General features: G+C 38.8%; 1 protein-coding gene across 2 annotated transcripts in view; it reads left to right on the top strand.

Moving 5' to 3' along the window:
• Positions 1-15650, top strand: part of ABHD18 (abhydrolase domain containing 18) — a gene marked incomplete at both ends in the record, with an annotated part of 29498 nt that overhangs the window by 8591 nt on the left and 5257 nt on the right. The window contains 3 exons of one of the 2 annotated variants that reach the window (XM_079710573.1): positions 9787-9925; positions 12040-12129; positions 12810-12911. In XM_079710573.1, coding sequence (XP_079566699.1) covers positions 9787-9925; positions 12040-12129; positions 12810-12911 — 331 coding nt within the window. The remainder of the gene's footprint in view (positions 1-9786; positions 9926-12039; positions 12130-12809; positions 12912-15650) is intronic. The other variant, XM_079710572.1, reaches the window with a different exon arrangement.

Here is a 15650-nt window from a genome sequence, read left to right as displayed (position 1 = left end):
AACAAATTCAATAAAGACTTAAAAAGATAGATTGTAACTTGGTCACTTTAGTAATAAAATCATATTTTTTATAATTATATAAGAATAGTTCTAGATTCTAAAAATATATATTTAAGTGCTTCTTATAAAGAAATGTACTTATGTAAAACCAGTTTCTAAAACAGAAAGTTTCAATTGAATTGGTGTGTATTTAAATTAATCAAAACATGTATTATAAAAATTTTCTAACATTATATTCATAAATCATGTATTTTGTGAAAATAAGCAACATTTAAGATTTCAGTAATACATGAGCCTAGTATTTGAATTCTTTTACATTGCTATTTATTTTATTTTTTGTTGTTGTTGCCTTGTTTCTTTTTTTAAGATTTTAATTTTATTTGAGTATAATTGATTTACAACGTTGTGTTAGTTTCTGCTGTACAGCAAAGTGAGTCAGTTATACAAATACATCTATTCACTATTTTTTAGATTCTTTTCTCACATAGGTTATCACAGAATATTGAGTAGAGTTCCCTGTGCTATACAGTAAGTCCTTGTTGGTTATCTATCTTTTTCTTCTTAATTTAAATTTATTTATTTTTTTATTTTTGGCTGCGTTGGGTCTTTGTTGCTGCACGCAGGCTTTCTCTAGTTGTGGCAATTGGAGGCTGCTCTTTGTTGCAGTGCACGGGCTTCTCATTGCGGTGGCTTCTCTTGTTGCGGAGCACGGGCTCTAGGCTCACAGGCTCTAGAGTGCAGGCTCAGTAGTTGTGGCACACGGGCCTAGTTGCACCGTGGCATGTGGGATCTTCCCAGACCAGAGCTCAAACGCGTGTCCCCTGCATTGGCAGGTGGATTCTTAACCTCTGCGCCACCAGGGAAGTCCCGGTTATCTATCTTATATATAATAGTGTGTGTAGTTTCATCCCAAGCTCCTGATTTATCCCTCCCCTGCCACATTTCCCCTTTGGTAACTGTAAGTGTGTTTTTGATATCTGTAAGTCTGTTTCTGTTTTGTAAATAAGTTTATTTGTATCTTCTTTTAAATTAGATTCCACATATGATTGATATCATATGTTATTTGTCTTTCTCGGTATGACTTACTTCACTTAGTATGATAATCTTGAGGTCCATCCATGTTGCTGCAAATGGCATTATTTCATTTTTATGGCTGAGTAATATTCCATTATATCTATATCTATATCTATATATATAGATATAGATATATATACCACATCTTCTCTATCCACTCCTCTGTTGATGGACATTTAGGTTGCGTCCATGTCTTAGCTATTGTAAATAGTGCTGCAATGAACATTGGGGTGCATGTATCCTTTCAGATTATGGTTTTCTCTGGATATGCCCAGGAGTGGGATTGCTGGATCATATGGTAGTTATATTTTAAGTTTTTTAAGGAACCTCCATACTGTTCTCCATAGAGGTTGTACCAATTTACATTCCCACCAACAGTATAAGTGGGTTCCCTTTTCTCCACACCCTCTCCAGCATTTATTGTTTGTAGACTTTTTGCTGATGGCCATTCTGACTGGTGTGAGGTGATACCTCACTGCAGATTTGATTTGCATTTTTCTAATTATTAGTGATGTTGAGCATCTTATCATGTGCTTTTTGGCCATCTGTATGTCTTCTTTGGAGGAATGTCTATTTAGATCTTTTGCCCATTTTTTGATTGGATTGTTTGTTTTTTTGACACAGAGCTGTAAGAGCTGTTTGTGTATTCTGGAGATTAATCCCTTGTCAGTTGCTTTCTTTGCAAATATTATCTCCCATTCTGTGGGTTGTCTTTTTGTTTTGTTTATGGTTTCCTTTGCTGTGGAAAAGCTTTTGAGTTTAATTAGGTCCCATTTGTTTATTTTTGTTTTTATTTCCATTACTCTAGGAGATGGATAGAAAAAGATATTGCTGCGATTTATGTCAGAGTGTTCTGCCTATGTTTTCCTCCAAGAGTTTTATAGTACCTGGTCTTACATTTAGGTCTTTAATCCATTTTGAGTTTACTTTTGTGTATGGTATTAGAGAATATTCTAATTTCATTCTTTTACATGTAGCTGTCCACTTTTTCCAGCACCACTTATTGAAGAGACTGTCTTTTCTCCATTATATATTCTTGCCTCCCTTGTCATAGATTAAATGACCATAGGTGAATGAGTTTATTTCTGGGCTTTCTATCCTATTCCATTGATCTGTATTTCTGTTTTCGTGCCAGTACCATACTGTTTTGATCAGCTGGAGTCTGCTTCCTCCAGCTCCATTTTTCTTTCTCAAGATTGCTTTAGCTATTCGGGAACTTTTGTGATTCCATATAAATTTTTATTATTATTATTATTATTATTATTTTATTTTTTGCTTTATAACAAATTTAATCAGTTATATATATACATATATTCCCATATCCTCTCACTTTTGCATCTCCCTCCCACCCTCCCTATCCCACCCCTCCAGGCGGTCACAAAGCACCGAGCTGATCTCCCTGTGCTATGCGGCTGCTTCCCACTAGCTATCTACCTTACGTTTGGTAGTGTATATATGTCCATGCCGCTCTTTCACTTTGTCACAGCTTACCCTTCCCCCTCCCCATATCCTCAAGTCCATTCTCTAGTAGGTCTGTGTCTTTATTCCTCTCTTACCCCTATGTTCTTCATGACATTTTTTTTTCTTAAATTCCATATATATGTGTCAGCATACAGTATTTGTCTTTCTCTTTCTGACTTACTTCACTCTGTATGACAGACTCTAGATCCATCCACCTCATTACAAATAGCTCAATTTCATTTCTTTTTATGCCTGAGTAATATTCCATTGTATATATGTGCCACATCTTCTTTACCCATTCATCTGATGATGGACACTGAGGTTGTTTCCATCTCTGGGCTATTGTAAATAGGGCTGCTATGAACATTTTGGTACATGTCTCTTTTTGAATTATGGTTTTCTCAGGGTATATGCCCAGTAGTGGGATTGCTGGATCATATGGTAGTTCTATTTTTAGTTTTTTAAGGAACCTCCATACCGTTCTCCATAGTGGCTGTACCAATTCACATTCCCACCAGCAGTGCAAGAGGGTTCCCTTTTTTCCACACCCTCTCCAGCATTTATTGCTTCTAGATTTTTTGATGATGGCCATTCTGACTGGTGTGAGATGATATCTCATTGTAGTTTTGATTTGCATTTCTCTAATGAGTAAAGATGTTGAGCATCCTTTCATGTGTTTGTTGGCAGTCTGTATATCTTCTGTGGAGAAATGTCTATTTAGGTCTTCTGCCCATTTTTGGATTGGGTTGTTTGTTTTTTTGTTATTGAGCTGCATGAGCTGCTTATAAATTTTGGAGATTAATCCCTTGTCAGTTGCTTCATTTGCAAATATTTTCTCCCATTCTGAGGGTTGTCTTTTGGTCTTGTTTATGGTTTCCTTTGCTGTGCAAAAGCTTTGAAGTTTCATTAGGTCCCATGTGTTTATTTTTGTCTTTATTTCCATTTCTCTAGGAGGTGGGTCAAAAAGGATCTTGCTGTGATTTATGTCATAGTGTGTTCTGCCTATGTTTTCCTCTAAGAGTTTGATAGTGTCTGGCCTTACATTTAGGTCTTTAATCCATTTTGAGCTTATTTTTGTGTATGGTGTTAGGGAGTGATCTAATCTCATACTTTTACATGTCCCTATCCAGTTTTCCCAGCACCACTTATTGAAGAGACTGTCCTTTCTCCACTTTACATTCCTGCCTCCTTTATCAAAGATAAGGTGACCATATGTCCGTGGGTTTATCTCTGGGCTTTCTATCCTGTTCCATTGATCTATCTTTCTGTTTTTGTGCCAGTACCATACTGTCTTGATTACTGTAGCTTTGTAGTATAGTCTGAAGTCAGGGAGCCTGGTTCCTCCAGCTCCATTTTTCGTTCTCAAGATTGCTTTGGCTATTCGGGGTCTTTTGTGTTTCCATACAAATTGTGAAATTTTTTGTTCTAGTTCTGTGAAAAATGCCAGTGGTAGTTTGATAGGGATTGCATTGAATCTGTAGATTGCTTTGGGTAGTAGAGTCATTTTCACAATGTTGATTCTTCCAATCCAAGAACATGGTACATCTCTCCATCTATTTGTATCATCTTTAATTTCTTTCATCAGTGTCTTATAATTTTCTGCATACAGGTCTTTTGTCTCCTTAGGTAGGTTTATTCCTAGATATTTTATTCTTTTTGTTGCAATGGTAAATGGGAGTGTTTCCTTGATTTCACTTTCAGATTTTTCATCATTAGTATATAGGAATGCCAGAGATTTCTGTGCATTCATTTTGTATCCTGCTACTTTACCAAATTCATTGATTAGCTCTAGTAGTTTTCTGGTAGCATCTTTAGGATTCTCTATGTATAGTATCATGTCATCTGCAAACAGTGACAGCTTTACTTCTTCTTTTCCGATTTGGATTCCTTTTATTTCCTTTTCTTCTCTGATTGCTGTGGCTAAAACTTCCAAAACTATGTTGAATAAGAGTGGTGAGAGTGGGCAACCTTGTCTTGTTCCTGATCTTAGTGGAAATGGTTTCAGCTTTTCACCATTGACGATGCTGGCTGTGGGTTTGTCATATATGGCCTTTATTATGTTGAGGAAAGTTCCCTCTATGCCTACTTTCTGCAGGGTTTTTATCATAAATGGGTGTTGAATTTTGTCGAAAGCTTTCTCTGCATCTATTGAGATGATCATATGGTTTTTCTCCTTCAATTTGTTAATATGGTGTCTCACGTTGATTGATTTGCATATATTGAAGAATCCTTGCATTCCTGGAATAAACCCCACTTGATCATGGTGTATGATCCTTTTAATGTGCTGTTGGATTCTGTTTGCTAGTATTTTGTTGAGGATTTTTGCATCTATGTTCATCAGTGATATTGGCCTGTAGTTTTCTTTCTTTGTGACATCCTTGTCTGGTTTTGGTATCAAGGTGATGGTGGCCTCGTAGAATGAGTTTGGGAGTGGTCCTCCCTCTGCTATATTTTGGAAGAGTTTGAGAAGGATAGGTGTTAGCTGTTCTCTAAATGCTTGATAGAATTCGCCTGTGAAGCCATCTGGTCCTGGGCTTTTGTTTGTTGGAAGATTTTTTATCACAGTTTCAATTTCAGTGCTTGTGATTGGTCTGTTCATATGTTCTATTTCTTCCTGATTCAGTCTTGGCAGGTTGTGCATATCTAAGAATTTGTCCATTTCTTCCAGGTTGTCCATTTTATTGGCATAGAGTTGCTTATAGTAATCTCTCATGATCTTTTGTATTTCTGCAGTGTCAGTTGTTACTTCTCCTTTTTCATTTCTAATTCTATGGATTTGAGTCTTCTCCCTTTTTTTCTTGATGGGTCTGGCTAATGGTTTATCAATTTTGTTTATCATCTCAAAGAACCAGCTTTTAGTTTTATTGATCTTTGCTATCATTTCCTTCATTTCTTTTTCATTTATTTCTGATCTGATTTTTATGATTTCTTTCCTTCTGCTAACTTTGGGATGTTTTTGTTCTTCTTTCTCTAATTGCTTTAGGTGCAAGGTTAGGTTGTTTATTCGAGATGTTTCCTGTTTCTTAAGGTGGGATTGTATTGCTATAAACTTCCCTCTTAGAACTGCTTTTGCTGCACCCCATAGGTTTTGGGTCGTCGTGTCTCCATTGTCATTTGTTTCTAGGTATTTTTAAATTTCCTCTTTGATTTCTTCAGTGATCACTTCGTTATTAAGTAGTGTATTGTTTAGCCTCCATGTGTTTGTATTTTTTACAGCTCTTTTCCTGTAATTGATATCTAGTCTCATAGCATTGTGGTCGGAAAAGATACTTGATACAATTTCAATTTTCTTAAATTTACCAAGGCTTGATTTGTGACCCAAGATATGATCTATCCTGCAGAATGTTCCATGAGCACTTGGGAAAAATGTGTATTCTGTTGTTTTTGGATGGAATGTCCTATAAATATCAATTAAGTCCATCTTGTTTAATGTGTCATTTAAAGCTTGTGTTTCCTTATTTATTTTCATTTTGGATGATCTGTCCATTGGTGAAAGCGGGGTGTTAAAGTCCCCTACTATGATTGTGTTACTGTTGATTTCTCCTTTTATGGCTGTTAGTATTTGCCTTATGTATTGAGGTGCTCCTATGTTGGGTGCATAAATATTTACAATTGTTATATCTTCTTCTTGGATCGATCCCTTGATCATTATGTAGTGTCCTTCTTTGTCTCTTCTAGTAGTCTTTATTTTAAAGTCTATTTTGTCTGATATGAGAATTCCTACTCCAGCTTTCTTTTGGTTTCCATTTGCATGGAATATCTTTTTCCATCCCCTTACTTTCAGTCTGTATGTGTCTCTAGGTCTGAAGTGGGTCTCTTGTAGACAGCATATATATGGGTCTTGTTTTTGTATCCATTCAGCCAATCTGTGTCTTTTGGTGGGAGCATTTAGTCCATTTACATTTAAGGTAATTATTGATATGTATGTTCCTATTCCCATTTTCTTCATTGTTTTGGGTTCGTTATTATAGGTCTTTTCCTTGTGTTTCTTGCCTAGAGAAGTTCCTTTAGCATTTGTTGTAAAGCTGGTTTGGTGGTGCTGAACTCTCTCAGCTTTTGCTTGTCTGTAAACGTTTTAATTTCTCCATCAAATCTGAATGAGATCCTTGCTGGGTAGAGTAATCTTGGTTGCAGGTGTTTCTCCTTCATGATTTTAAATGTGTCCTGCCAGTCCCTTCTGGCTTCTAGAGTTTCTGCTGAGAGATCAGCTGTTATCCTGATGGGGATTCCCTTGTGTGTTATTTGTTGTTTTTGCCTTGCTGCTTTTAATATGATTTCTTTGTGTTTAATTTTTGACAGTTTGATTAATATGTGTCTTGGCGTATTTCTCCTTGGATTTATTCTGCATGGGACTCTCTGTGCCTCCTGGACTTGATTAACTATTTCCTTTCCCATATTGGGGAAGTTTTCAACTATAATCTCTTCAAATATTTTCTCAGTCCCTTTCTTTTTCTCTTCTTCTTCTGGAACCCCTATAATTCGAATGTTGGTGCATTTAATGTTGTCCCAGAGGTCTCTGAGACGGTCCTCTGTTCTTTTCATTCTTTTTTATTTTGCTCTGCAGCAGTTATTGCCACTATTTTATCTTCCACCTCACTTATCCGTTCTTCTGCCTCAGTTATTCTGCTATTGATCCCATCTAGAGTATTTTTTATTTCATTTATTGTGTTTTTAATTGATGCTTGATTCATCTTTAGTTCTTCTAGGTCCTTGTTAACTGTTTCTTGCATTTTGTCTATTCTATTTCCAAGATTTTGGATCTTGGAAATAGAATCTTGGATCATCTTTACCATCATTATTCTGAATTCTTTTTCAGGTAGACTGCCTATTACCTCTTCATTTGTTAGGTCTGGTGGGTTTTTATCTTGCTCCTTCTCCTGCTGTGTGTTTTTCTGTCTTCTCATTTTGCTTATGTTACTGTGTTTGGGGTCTCCTTTTTGCAGGCTGCAGGTTCATAGTTCCCATTGTTTTTGGTGTCTGTCCCCAGTGGCTAAGGTTGGTTTAGTGGGTTGTGTAGGCTTCCTGGTGGAGGGGACTAGTGCCTGTGTTCTGGTGGATGAGGCTGGATCTTGTCTTTCTGGTGGGCAGGTCCACGTCTGGTGGTGTGTTTTGGGGTGTCTGCGGACTTTTTACGATTTTAGGCCACCTCTCTGCTAATGGGTGGCGTTGTGTTCCTGTCTTGCTAGTTGTTTGGCATAGAGTGTCCAGCACTGTAGCTTGCTGGTCGTTGAGTGAAGCTGGGTGCTGGTGTTGAGATGGAGATCTCTGGAAGATTTTCGCCGTTTGATATTATGTGGAGCTGGGAGGTCTCTTGTGGACCAGTGTCCTGAAGTTGGCTCTCCCACCTCAGAGGCACAGCACTGACTCCTGGCTCCTCAATTTGGCATGATTTGTTGTCTATTCATGTATTCCACAGATGCAGGGTACATCAAGTTGATTGTGGAGCTTTAATCCGCTGCTTCCGAGGCTGCTGGGAGAGGTTTCCCTTTCTCTTGTTTGTTCTCACAGCTCCTGGGTCTCAGCTTTGGATTTGGCCCCGCCTCTGCGTGTAGGTCGCCGGAGGGCGTCTGTTCTTCGCTCAGACAGGACAGGGTTAAAGGAGCAGCCTCTTCGGGTACTCTGGCTCACTCAGGCAGGGCGGGAGGGAGGGGCACGGAGTGCGGGGCGAGCCTGCAGCGGCAGAGGTCGGCGTGACGTTGCACCAGCCCGATGCGCGCCGTGCGTTCTCCCAGGGAAGCCGCCCCTGGATCCCGGGACCCCGGCAGTGGCGGGCTGCACAGGCTCCCGGAAGGGCGGTGTGTACAGTGACCTTCGCTCGCACACAGGCTTCTTGGCGGCGGCAGCAGCAGCCCCAGCGTCCCACGCCCGTCACTGGGCTCCGCGCTTTCAGTCGTGACTCGCGCCCGTCTGTGGAGCCCCTTTAAGCAGCGCTCTTAATCCCCTCTCCTCGCGCACCAGAAAACCAAGAGGGAAGAAAAAGTCTCTTGCCTCTTCGGCAGCTCCAGAGTTTTCCCGGACTCCCTCCCGGCTAGCTGTGGCACATTAGCCCCCTTCAGGCTGAGTTCTCGCCGCCAGCCCCAGTCCTCTCCCTGCGCTCTGACCGAAGCCCGAGCCTCAGCTTCCAGCGCCGCCCGCCCCGGCGGGCGAGCAGACAAGCCTCTCGGGCTGGTGAGTGCCGCTCGGCACCGATCCTCTGTGCGGGAATCTCTCCGCTTTGCCCTACCCAGGTATGTGGGGAGTTTCTTGCCTTTTCGGAGGTCTGGGGTCTTCTGCCAGCGTTCAGTAGGTGTTCTGTAGGAGTTGTTCCACGTGTAGCTGTATTTCTGGTGTATCCGTGGGGAGGAAGGTGATCTCCGCGTCTTACTCTTCCGCCATCTTACCCGGAAGTCTCTCCATATAAATTAAAAAATTTTTTGCTCTAGTTCTGTGAAAAATGCCTAGTATTAGGTGAATTATTTTACACTGCTTTAAAAAAAATGTGCTTTATGTTCTATTGTAATTATTTTTTTCTTAGAAGGGACAACTATAAATTTGTTTTTCCTTATATCAATAGTGGTAATTTAATGAAAAATTGACTATAGAAATATTATTTTCTCATACATATTTTAACAGTTTTAAGTTATATCAAGTAAATAAGACATTCTTTTCTGGACTTTAAAATAGTTTGGTAGTTGAAACTCAGTGAAAATTATATGTTGTAGAACAGACAAAGCTTTTTTTTTTTTTAATTTATTTTTGTCTGCGTTGGGTCTTCCTTGCTGTGCACAGGCTTTCTCTAGTTGCAGCGAGCGGGGGCTACTCTTTGTTGTGGTGTGTGGGCTTCTCATTGTGGTGGCTTCTCTTGTTGTGGAGCACAGGCTCTAGGCACGCAGGCTTCAGTAGTTGTGGCTCGCGGGCTCTAGAGCGCAGGCTCAGTAGTTTTGGCGCATGGGCTTAGTTGCTCCGCAGCATGTGGGATCTTCCTGGACCAGGGCTTGAACCCATGTCCCCTGCATTGGCAGGCAGATTCTTAACCACTGTACCACCAGAGAAGTCCCTAGATACAGCTTTTTTTAAAAATAAGCTTTAGGTGATTAATATGCAGAACAATGTTAGCAGCATTCCAATTCCATCCATTTATTCCATTGTTTTACTTAGCTATCTGGTCCTTTAAAGGAAAAACATGTATTCTGTCTGCCTGTTGTAAATTTGCATATATTATAATGTAAATACATAAAATAAATAATTTTCTCTTTTGTTTTGTGAGGCTAGAAGGTCCAGCTTAAAAAACGTGTCTGATCTTTTTGTGATGGGAGGAGCTCTTGTTTTAGAATCTGCAGCTCTCCTGCACTGGCTGGAGAGGGAGGGTTATGGACCTCTAGGAATGACCGGAATATCCATGGGAGGACACGTAAGCATTTTCATTTTAACTGATATTTAATTGTGGTTATGTTTGTAAAATCTAGGGAATCAAACAAATTAATGGATTTATGGCACATCCTCCTCTGTGAGCCTCTCATAGTGTACACATGCCAGAGAAAATTGCAGCCTTGAACCATTGCCCAGTCTCCTTACCTGTGGGCTGTGAGCACTGAAAGGGGCTGTACAGTGTGGGAGGTGGGGGGAAGATCTAGGGAACCTATTTATTTAAAAATGCACTTTAGGTGTAGAATTAATTTTAGTTTTGGTGAAAGCAGAAACAGATTCTAAACTTTCATTCCAATTATGAAGTAATGATATTTTTTGTATGATTTATGTAGACACTGATTATACTACTTACTCCACAGCTATATCTCAGGTGTTAGATTTAATATTTTATTAAAAGTTGATTATAAACTTAACTTCAAGTGTCAACTATAAATGCCTTATTTTGCTGTTAAATTGGTGAAGATAGCTAATTTGGAAGACACTTTTCCTTTATCTCTTCTCTCCATCAAGCTGTTTTACCTTTGCTTTCTAGAGTGTACTAAAACGGCCTCCTAATTGGTTTCTCTGTCTAGTCTTTTCACTCCTTAACCTTTTTCTTAAGGCTTTTTCTCCACACTGTTAACTAGAGTGGTCTTCCTAAATCTGATCTCTGCTCTCTCCTGCTTAAAACCTTCCACAGGTTTTGCTATTGAACTGGGCACTAGCTATGCCAGGTGCTGGCACCCATCTAGTGCTCCCTCATTCCCTTTCACCTGGCCGAGTAAGAGCTTGTCCTTTCGCTTCCAGATTAGAGCTTACTTCCTGTGAGAAACTCTTCCGGATTCCCAGCCTTATCCCAGACTATACTTCGTTTCTCAATAACACGTACTTATTTCATTTTACTGTGATTACTTGTCTAGCAGTCTGTTTTCTCTATAAAGCAATTGATTCATTGAGGGCCAGGAACATGCTCTGGTTCATTTTCTGGACATATTAGTCATATAGTACATTAAAATATATTGTGTAAGTCATTTGAGTTATAAAATTAAGTGTAAAACCTTACTCAAGTTCAAAACAACTACCAAAGAGTGAAACTGATAAAATTAGCTTCAAAAACTCAAATTCAAAACAACTAAAGACAGTGAAACTGAAGAGTGGGAAAGGATTTCTTTTCCTAACTCGTAGTGTTTCCATTGTTATGACCTAGGTTGGGGTGTTATAACTGTCAGCTGGACTACTACCTATAAACTGGTTTCCCTACCTCAAATCTCACCCTCTCTAATCAATGTTATAAAATACTATTTAGCTTCATTGAATCACTTGACAATAACACTCCTTTGCTCAGGTCTCTTTATTAATTCCCCATTATCTACAGAACAAAGCGACCTCTAATCTGATCCTGATCAGTCTTTCTAGCCCTACCTATCTCCCCTACCCCATTGGCCACATGTGCCCTACTGACCAGCATAACTGAAGTATATTGCCTGTTTCCCTACCAGACCCTGTGTTTCTCACCATCTTGCCTTTGATTATACTGTCTCCTTTATATGGAAGACCACACCCCATCTATCATTTCCCCTAAAAGACTCAACCATTTCATGAAGCCTTCTCTGATTGCTCTAGCCAAAAATAACATTTCCCTTCTCTAAACATATTACATCATTTTATATCAGTTTATATCAGTTATAATCTGCTTTGTAGTTCACCAAATTCTTGACATCTTTCAGTCGAAAGCCTGAGATTTTATGGTTGAGATTTTGCTCTATCTGAGCAGGTCACTTACATAATGAGTGTGCTTAGCCTACTGCCCAGGATCTACATCCCAGCATGTTTGCTCTATATTTATCAGTAGAAAGTAGCTTTCTGTGATGGGTCTTAAGGTATTTAAAATTTCCTAATACATTTTATTGCTTTTTTAGGGAGCAGTTATATGTCATTGTTGAGTTTTATGGTTTGGGGAATTTGGAGAGTTTGCTAGATATTCTCATGAGTGTTTAAGAGACTTTGTGTTCATGTCTTATCTCATCAACTACTATACAAAGTACTTCTTAATATTAAATATTTTTCATTTTAGTGAATGTAAACTTTAAACTGAATCTCTCTGTTATCATGTTACAGATGGCTTCCTTAGCAGTATCCAGCTGGCCTAAGCCCATGCCACTGATTCCATGTCTGTCTTGGTCCACAGCATCTGGGGTCTTCACTACGGTAATTTAATTGCAATTAATGTTTAGATAATTATATATAATTAACGGTAATTGTTTGCAGGGTTCCACAATCACCCCCAGGCTTGCTGATTCACTGGAAGGAATCACAGGACTCAGTATATAGCCATACTCACAATTAAAACTTATTGCAGCAAAAGGATACACTACAAAATCAATCAAGGGAAAAGGCACATAGGGCAAAGTCCAGAGGAAACCAGGCATAAACTTCCAGTAGAGTCTCTCAGGTTGTGTTTAATTCCCTCAGCAATGAGTTATGACAATATGTGCAAAGTGTTGTCCATCAGTGAAGCTCATTTGAGCCTAGGAGTCCAGGGTTTATATCAGTCGCTTTATATCAGTCGCTTAGGCACCCTCTGCCTAGCATGTACTAAATTCCAGAAGGAAATCAGGTGTTCAGTAGAAACTACATTGTTTGTATAAGCAGTTTAGGCACAGTGACCCACTTCATCATTTTGGAAGTTTTATATCAGGGTAAAGAACTGTTTACTAGTCAACTTACCAGACTCTAGTCAAGGGCCAACCTCACAAGCAGGCTTGTTTAAAGATAGGAAATCTCAAGTCTGCTTTGTTAAGTTTTTTCTGCACAGTAATAATAATAAAAACTATTGGACAACATGCTTTATACATGTGATTTGATCTTAATTTAGTTTGTTATTACAGGGCGTGCTAAGTAAATCGATTAACTGGAGGGAGCTAGAAAAGCAGTATTATACACAGACAGTTTATGAAGAAGAAATTATTCACATGCTTGAATATTGTGGAGTAAGTATTTTTAACTTCTGCAGAACATTGTGGGGGAAATGTTGATCATGTTTAATGATTCAGATTTTTAAAAAGAATTGCAGTTTTGTTTTGTTTTTTTTAACATATATAACTTTTTTGTGTGTGACCGCTCCACGTGACCTGTGAGATTTTAGTTCCCCAGCCAGGGATTGAACCCAGCCCTCAGAAATGAGAGCGCGGAGTCCTAACCACTGGACTGCCAGGGAATTCCCTGAATTGCAGATTTTTAAAAAACAGTACTATTTTTTACTTAATAAAATTCTTCATTTTAAAATAAAATATAGAAAATCATGCAAAGCAAGTGCATAGCTTATTACATTTATTAAATGGCTAACACATTTGAATAGAACTTGACCACCCAGCTCAGAACTTAGCACCCAACCCACAAACCACTTTCATGTGTCCTAATCAGAAGACCTTTCTCCCCCTACTATTTAGTTATCATTATCCTGATTTTTATAGTGATAACTTCCTTCTGTCAAATATGCATCCCTGGACACTTCAGTTCTTTTATTTTATGGGTCTTTTAAGTGTCTTTTATCTATAAGTTCCCTTTCATCCTTTTCTTTTCCTTATAATTTACCTATTGAAGAATTTGGGCTATTTACCTGTAGAGTTTCTCACAGTCTAGATTTTTGTTTGCATTCTCATGGTACACTTTAGCATATTCCTCCATGCTCTCTATTGCCTGCAAATTGGCAACTAGGTCTAGAGGCTTGATTAAACTCAGTTTATCATTCTTTGGTAGAAGTATAGGAAGCAGATAATGTCTGGCTGCTCTTTTTTGTGGTGTAAGCAGCCGTTGATGCTTAATGTCTGTGTCTATTATATTGAGTGTTGCAAAATGCTGATACTCTAATTCTATCCTCTTTTTTCATTTATTAATTGGAATACTTTGATTTTAAAAAAAGCCACTTCCCTTATCAATTATTTGGTTACCTCATAGTTCATTTCATATACCTTAATTTACCAATTATCAGGGAAATTAGTTGGTTCTCTATTATTCTCCTAAGGTGACCAATTCTTTTCAGAAATGTTTTTTTCTTTTCATGAATTTAAAAATTTTGCACATTCAGTTTAAAGGTTACTGAGAACCTCAAGAAACCTCAGGGAAAAAAAGGAATCTTTCTACTATCAACGAGGACTTTTTATTTGTAATTACATCAAAATAAAACTCACTCTTTTAGGGGACTTCTCTGGCAGTCCAGCGGTTAGGACTCTGCACGCCTACTGCAGGGGCACGGGTTTGACCCCTGGTCGGGAAGAAGATCCAGCGTGCCGCAGCTTGGTCGGGGAAGGGGGAGAGGGAGGCGGCAGGGTGGGGGGAGGGGGTGGGGTGGGGGAGGGGTGGGGGAGGGGAAGGGGAAGGCGGGGGAGGGGGAAGGGAGGCAGGGGGGAGGGGGGCTCACTCTTGTAAAATAGGTCTATTTTGCGGAGTCTCAAAGGGCAGTTACTACTTGCCTAAGAACTTTATTACAAAATAACTCTCCCTGTTAGCTAGTTCCTGTGTCCCACTATACATATAATCAGAAAGATACTTATATTTGAGAGCTTATGAGAAAACCTAACATGCATTTTTTAAGGGAGGTTCATAAATTTTGGCTGTCTGAAATGACAGTGTATTCTTCTCCAGCCCTTTTTCTCTGAGACTCTTGGTGATTGTATACAAGAGTCCTTTTGTCTTAGTTAGAACTAGTTCACAGTTATGAATATTCAAGAAATATCAAGCCAGCTTCCTTTTTTTTTATTTTAAAAACTGTGTTTTCCCAATCAAAAGAAATTAAATTTGTTGATGTACTGCTCTGAATAATTCTAGGATGCTTTGATCTTCCATTTCCCGATGTAACTAAACTTCCTTTCCTTCCTTTTTATATTTCTGTGAGCTGGATAGCTTTAGTGATTTGTTCTGCTAACCAGGTTGTTGTGGTTTGTTTGTTTTCCCTTGCCTTCAACGCATTTTTCGTTCTTTTATTTTTTAAATAGGTTGTATGGTCATATAGTTCAAGCATCAAAAAGCATAAAAAGAAATATAGTAAAACGATTCCTACCCTTGTTCCCAGTTTGCCTAGGTCCTATCTCTGTCAACAAATAACCCACTATATTATTTAGTATTTCAAGGAATTTTTCAAACCGAAAGAAATCTCAACTTTTCTCTCTTCCCTTTTCTTATGGACAATACACAAATGTTTCCTTTTTCTTTTTCACTGCTGCATAACAGCCTATTATATGGACGGATGTACCATGATTTATTAACCAGTATCCTGTTGATGGGCATTTATGTTGCTTCTCATCCTTCACTATTAACAAACAGTTCTGCGATGAGTAACATTGTACATACATCAATTCACAAGTGCAAATTCCTAGAAATGTTGTTGCTGAGTAGAAGGGTATAAGCAGTTGTAATCTTAGATTTTGTCTAATTCTAGTTGTGTGAGTTTACACTACCAGCAGGAACATGTGTGTCTGTTTCCCCATAAGTTCACAAATTCAGTGTGTTATCAGACTTACATGGTTTTTTGGTCAACCAGACAGGGAAATTTGGTATAGTTTTTATTTAATTTACTTAAGTAGGGACTTCCCTGGCGGTGCCGTCCAGTAGTTAGGACTCCATGCTTCTACTGCAGGGGGCATGGGTTCAATCCCTGGTCACGGAACTAAGATCCTGCATCCCTCAGCAAAAAAAAAATTTACTTAAGGATAAGTGAAATTGAACGTGTT

Source organism: Hyperoodon ampullatus, assembly GCF_949752795.1.
Source record: "Hyperoodon ampullatus genome assembly, chromosome: 1".
In the NCBI taxonomy this organism is placed as follows: domain Eukaryota; kingdom Metazoa; phylum Chordata; class Mammalia; order Artiodactyla; family Ziphiidae; genus Hyperoodon; species Hyperoodon ampullatus.
This window is presented reverse-complemented; position numbering and strand designations above follow the sequence as displayed.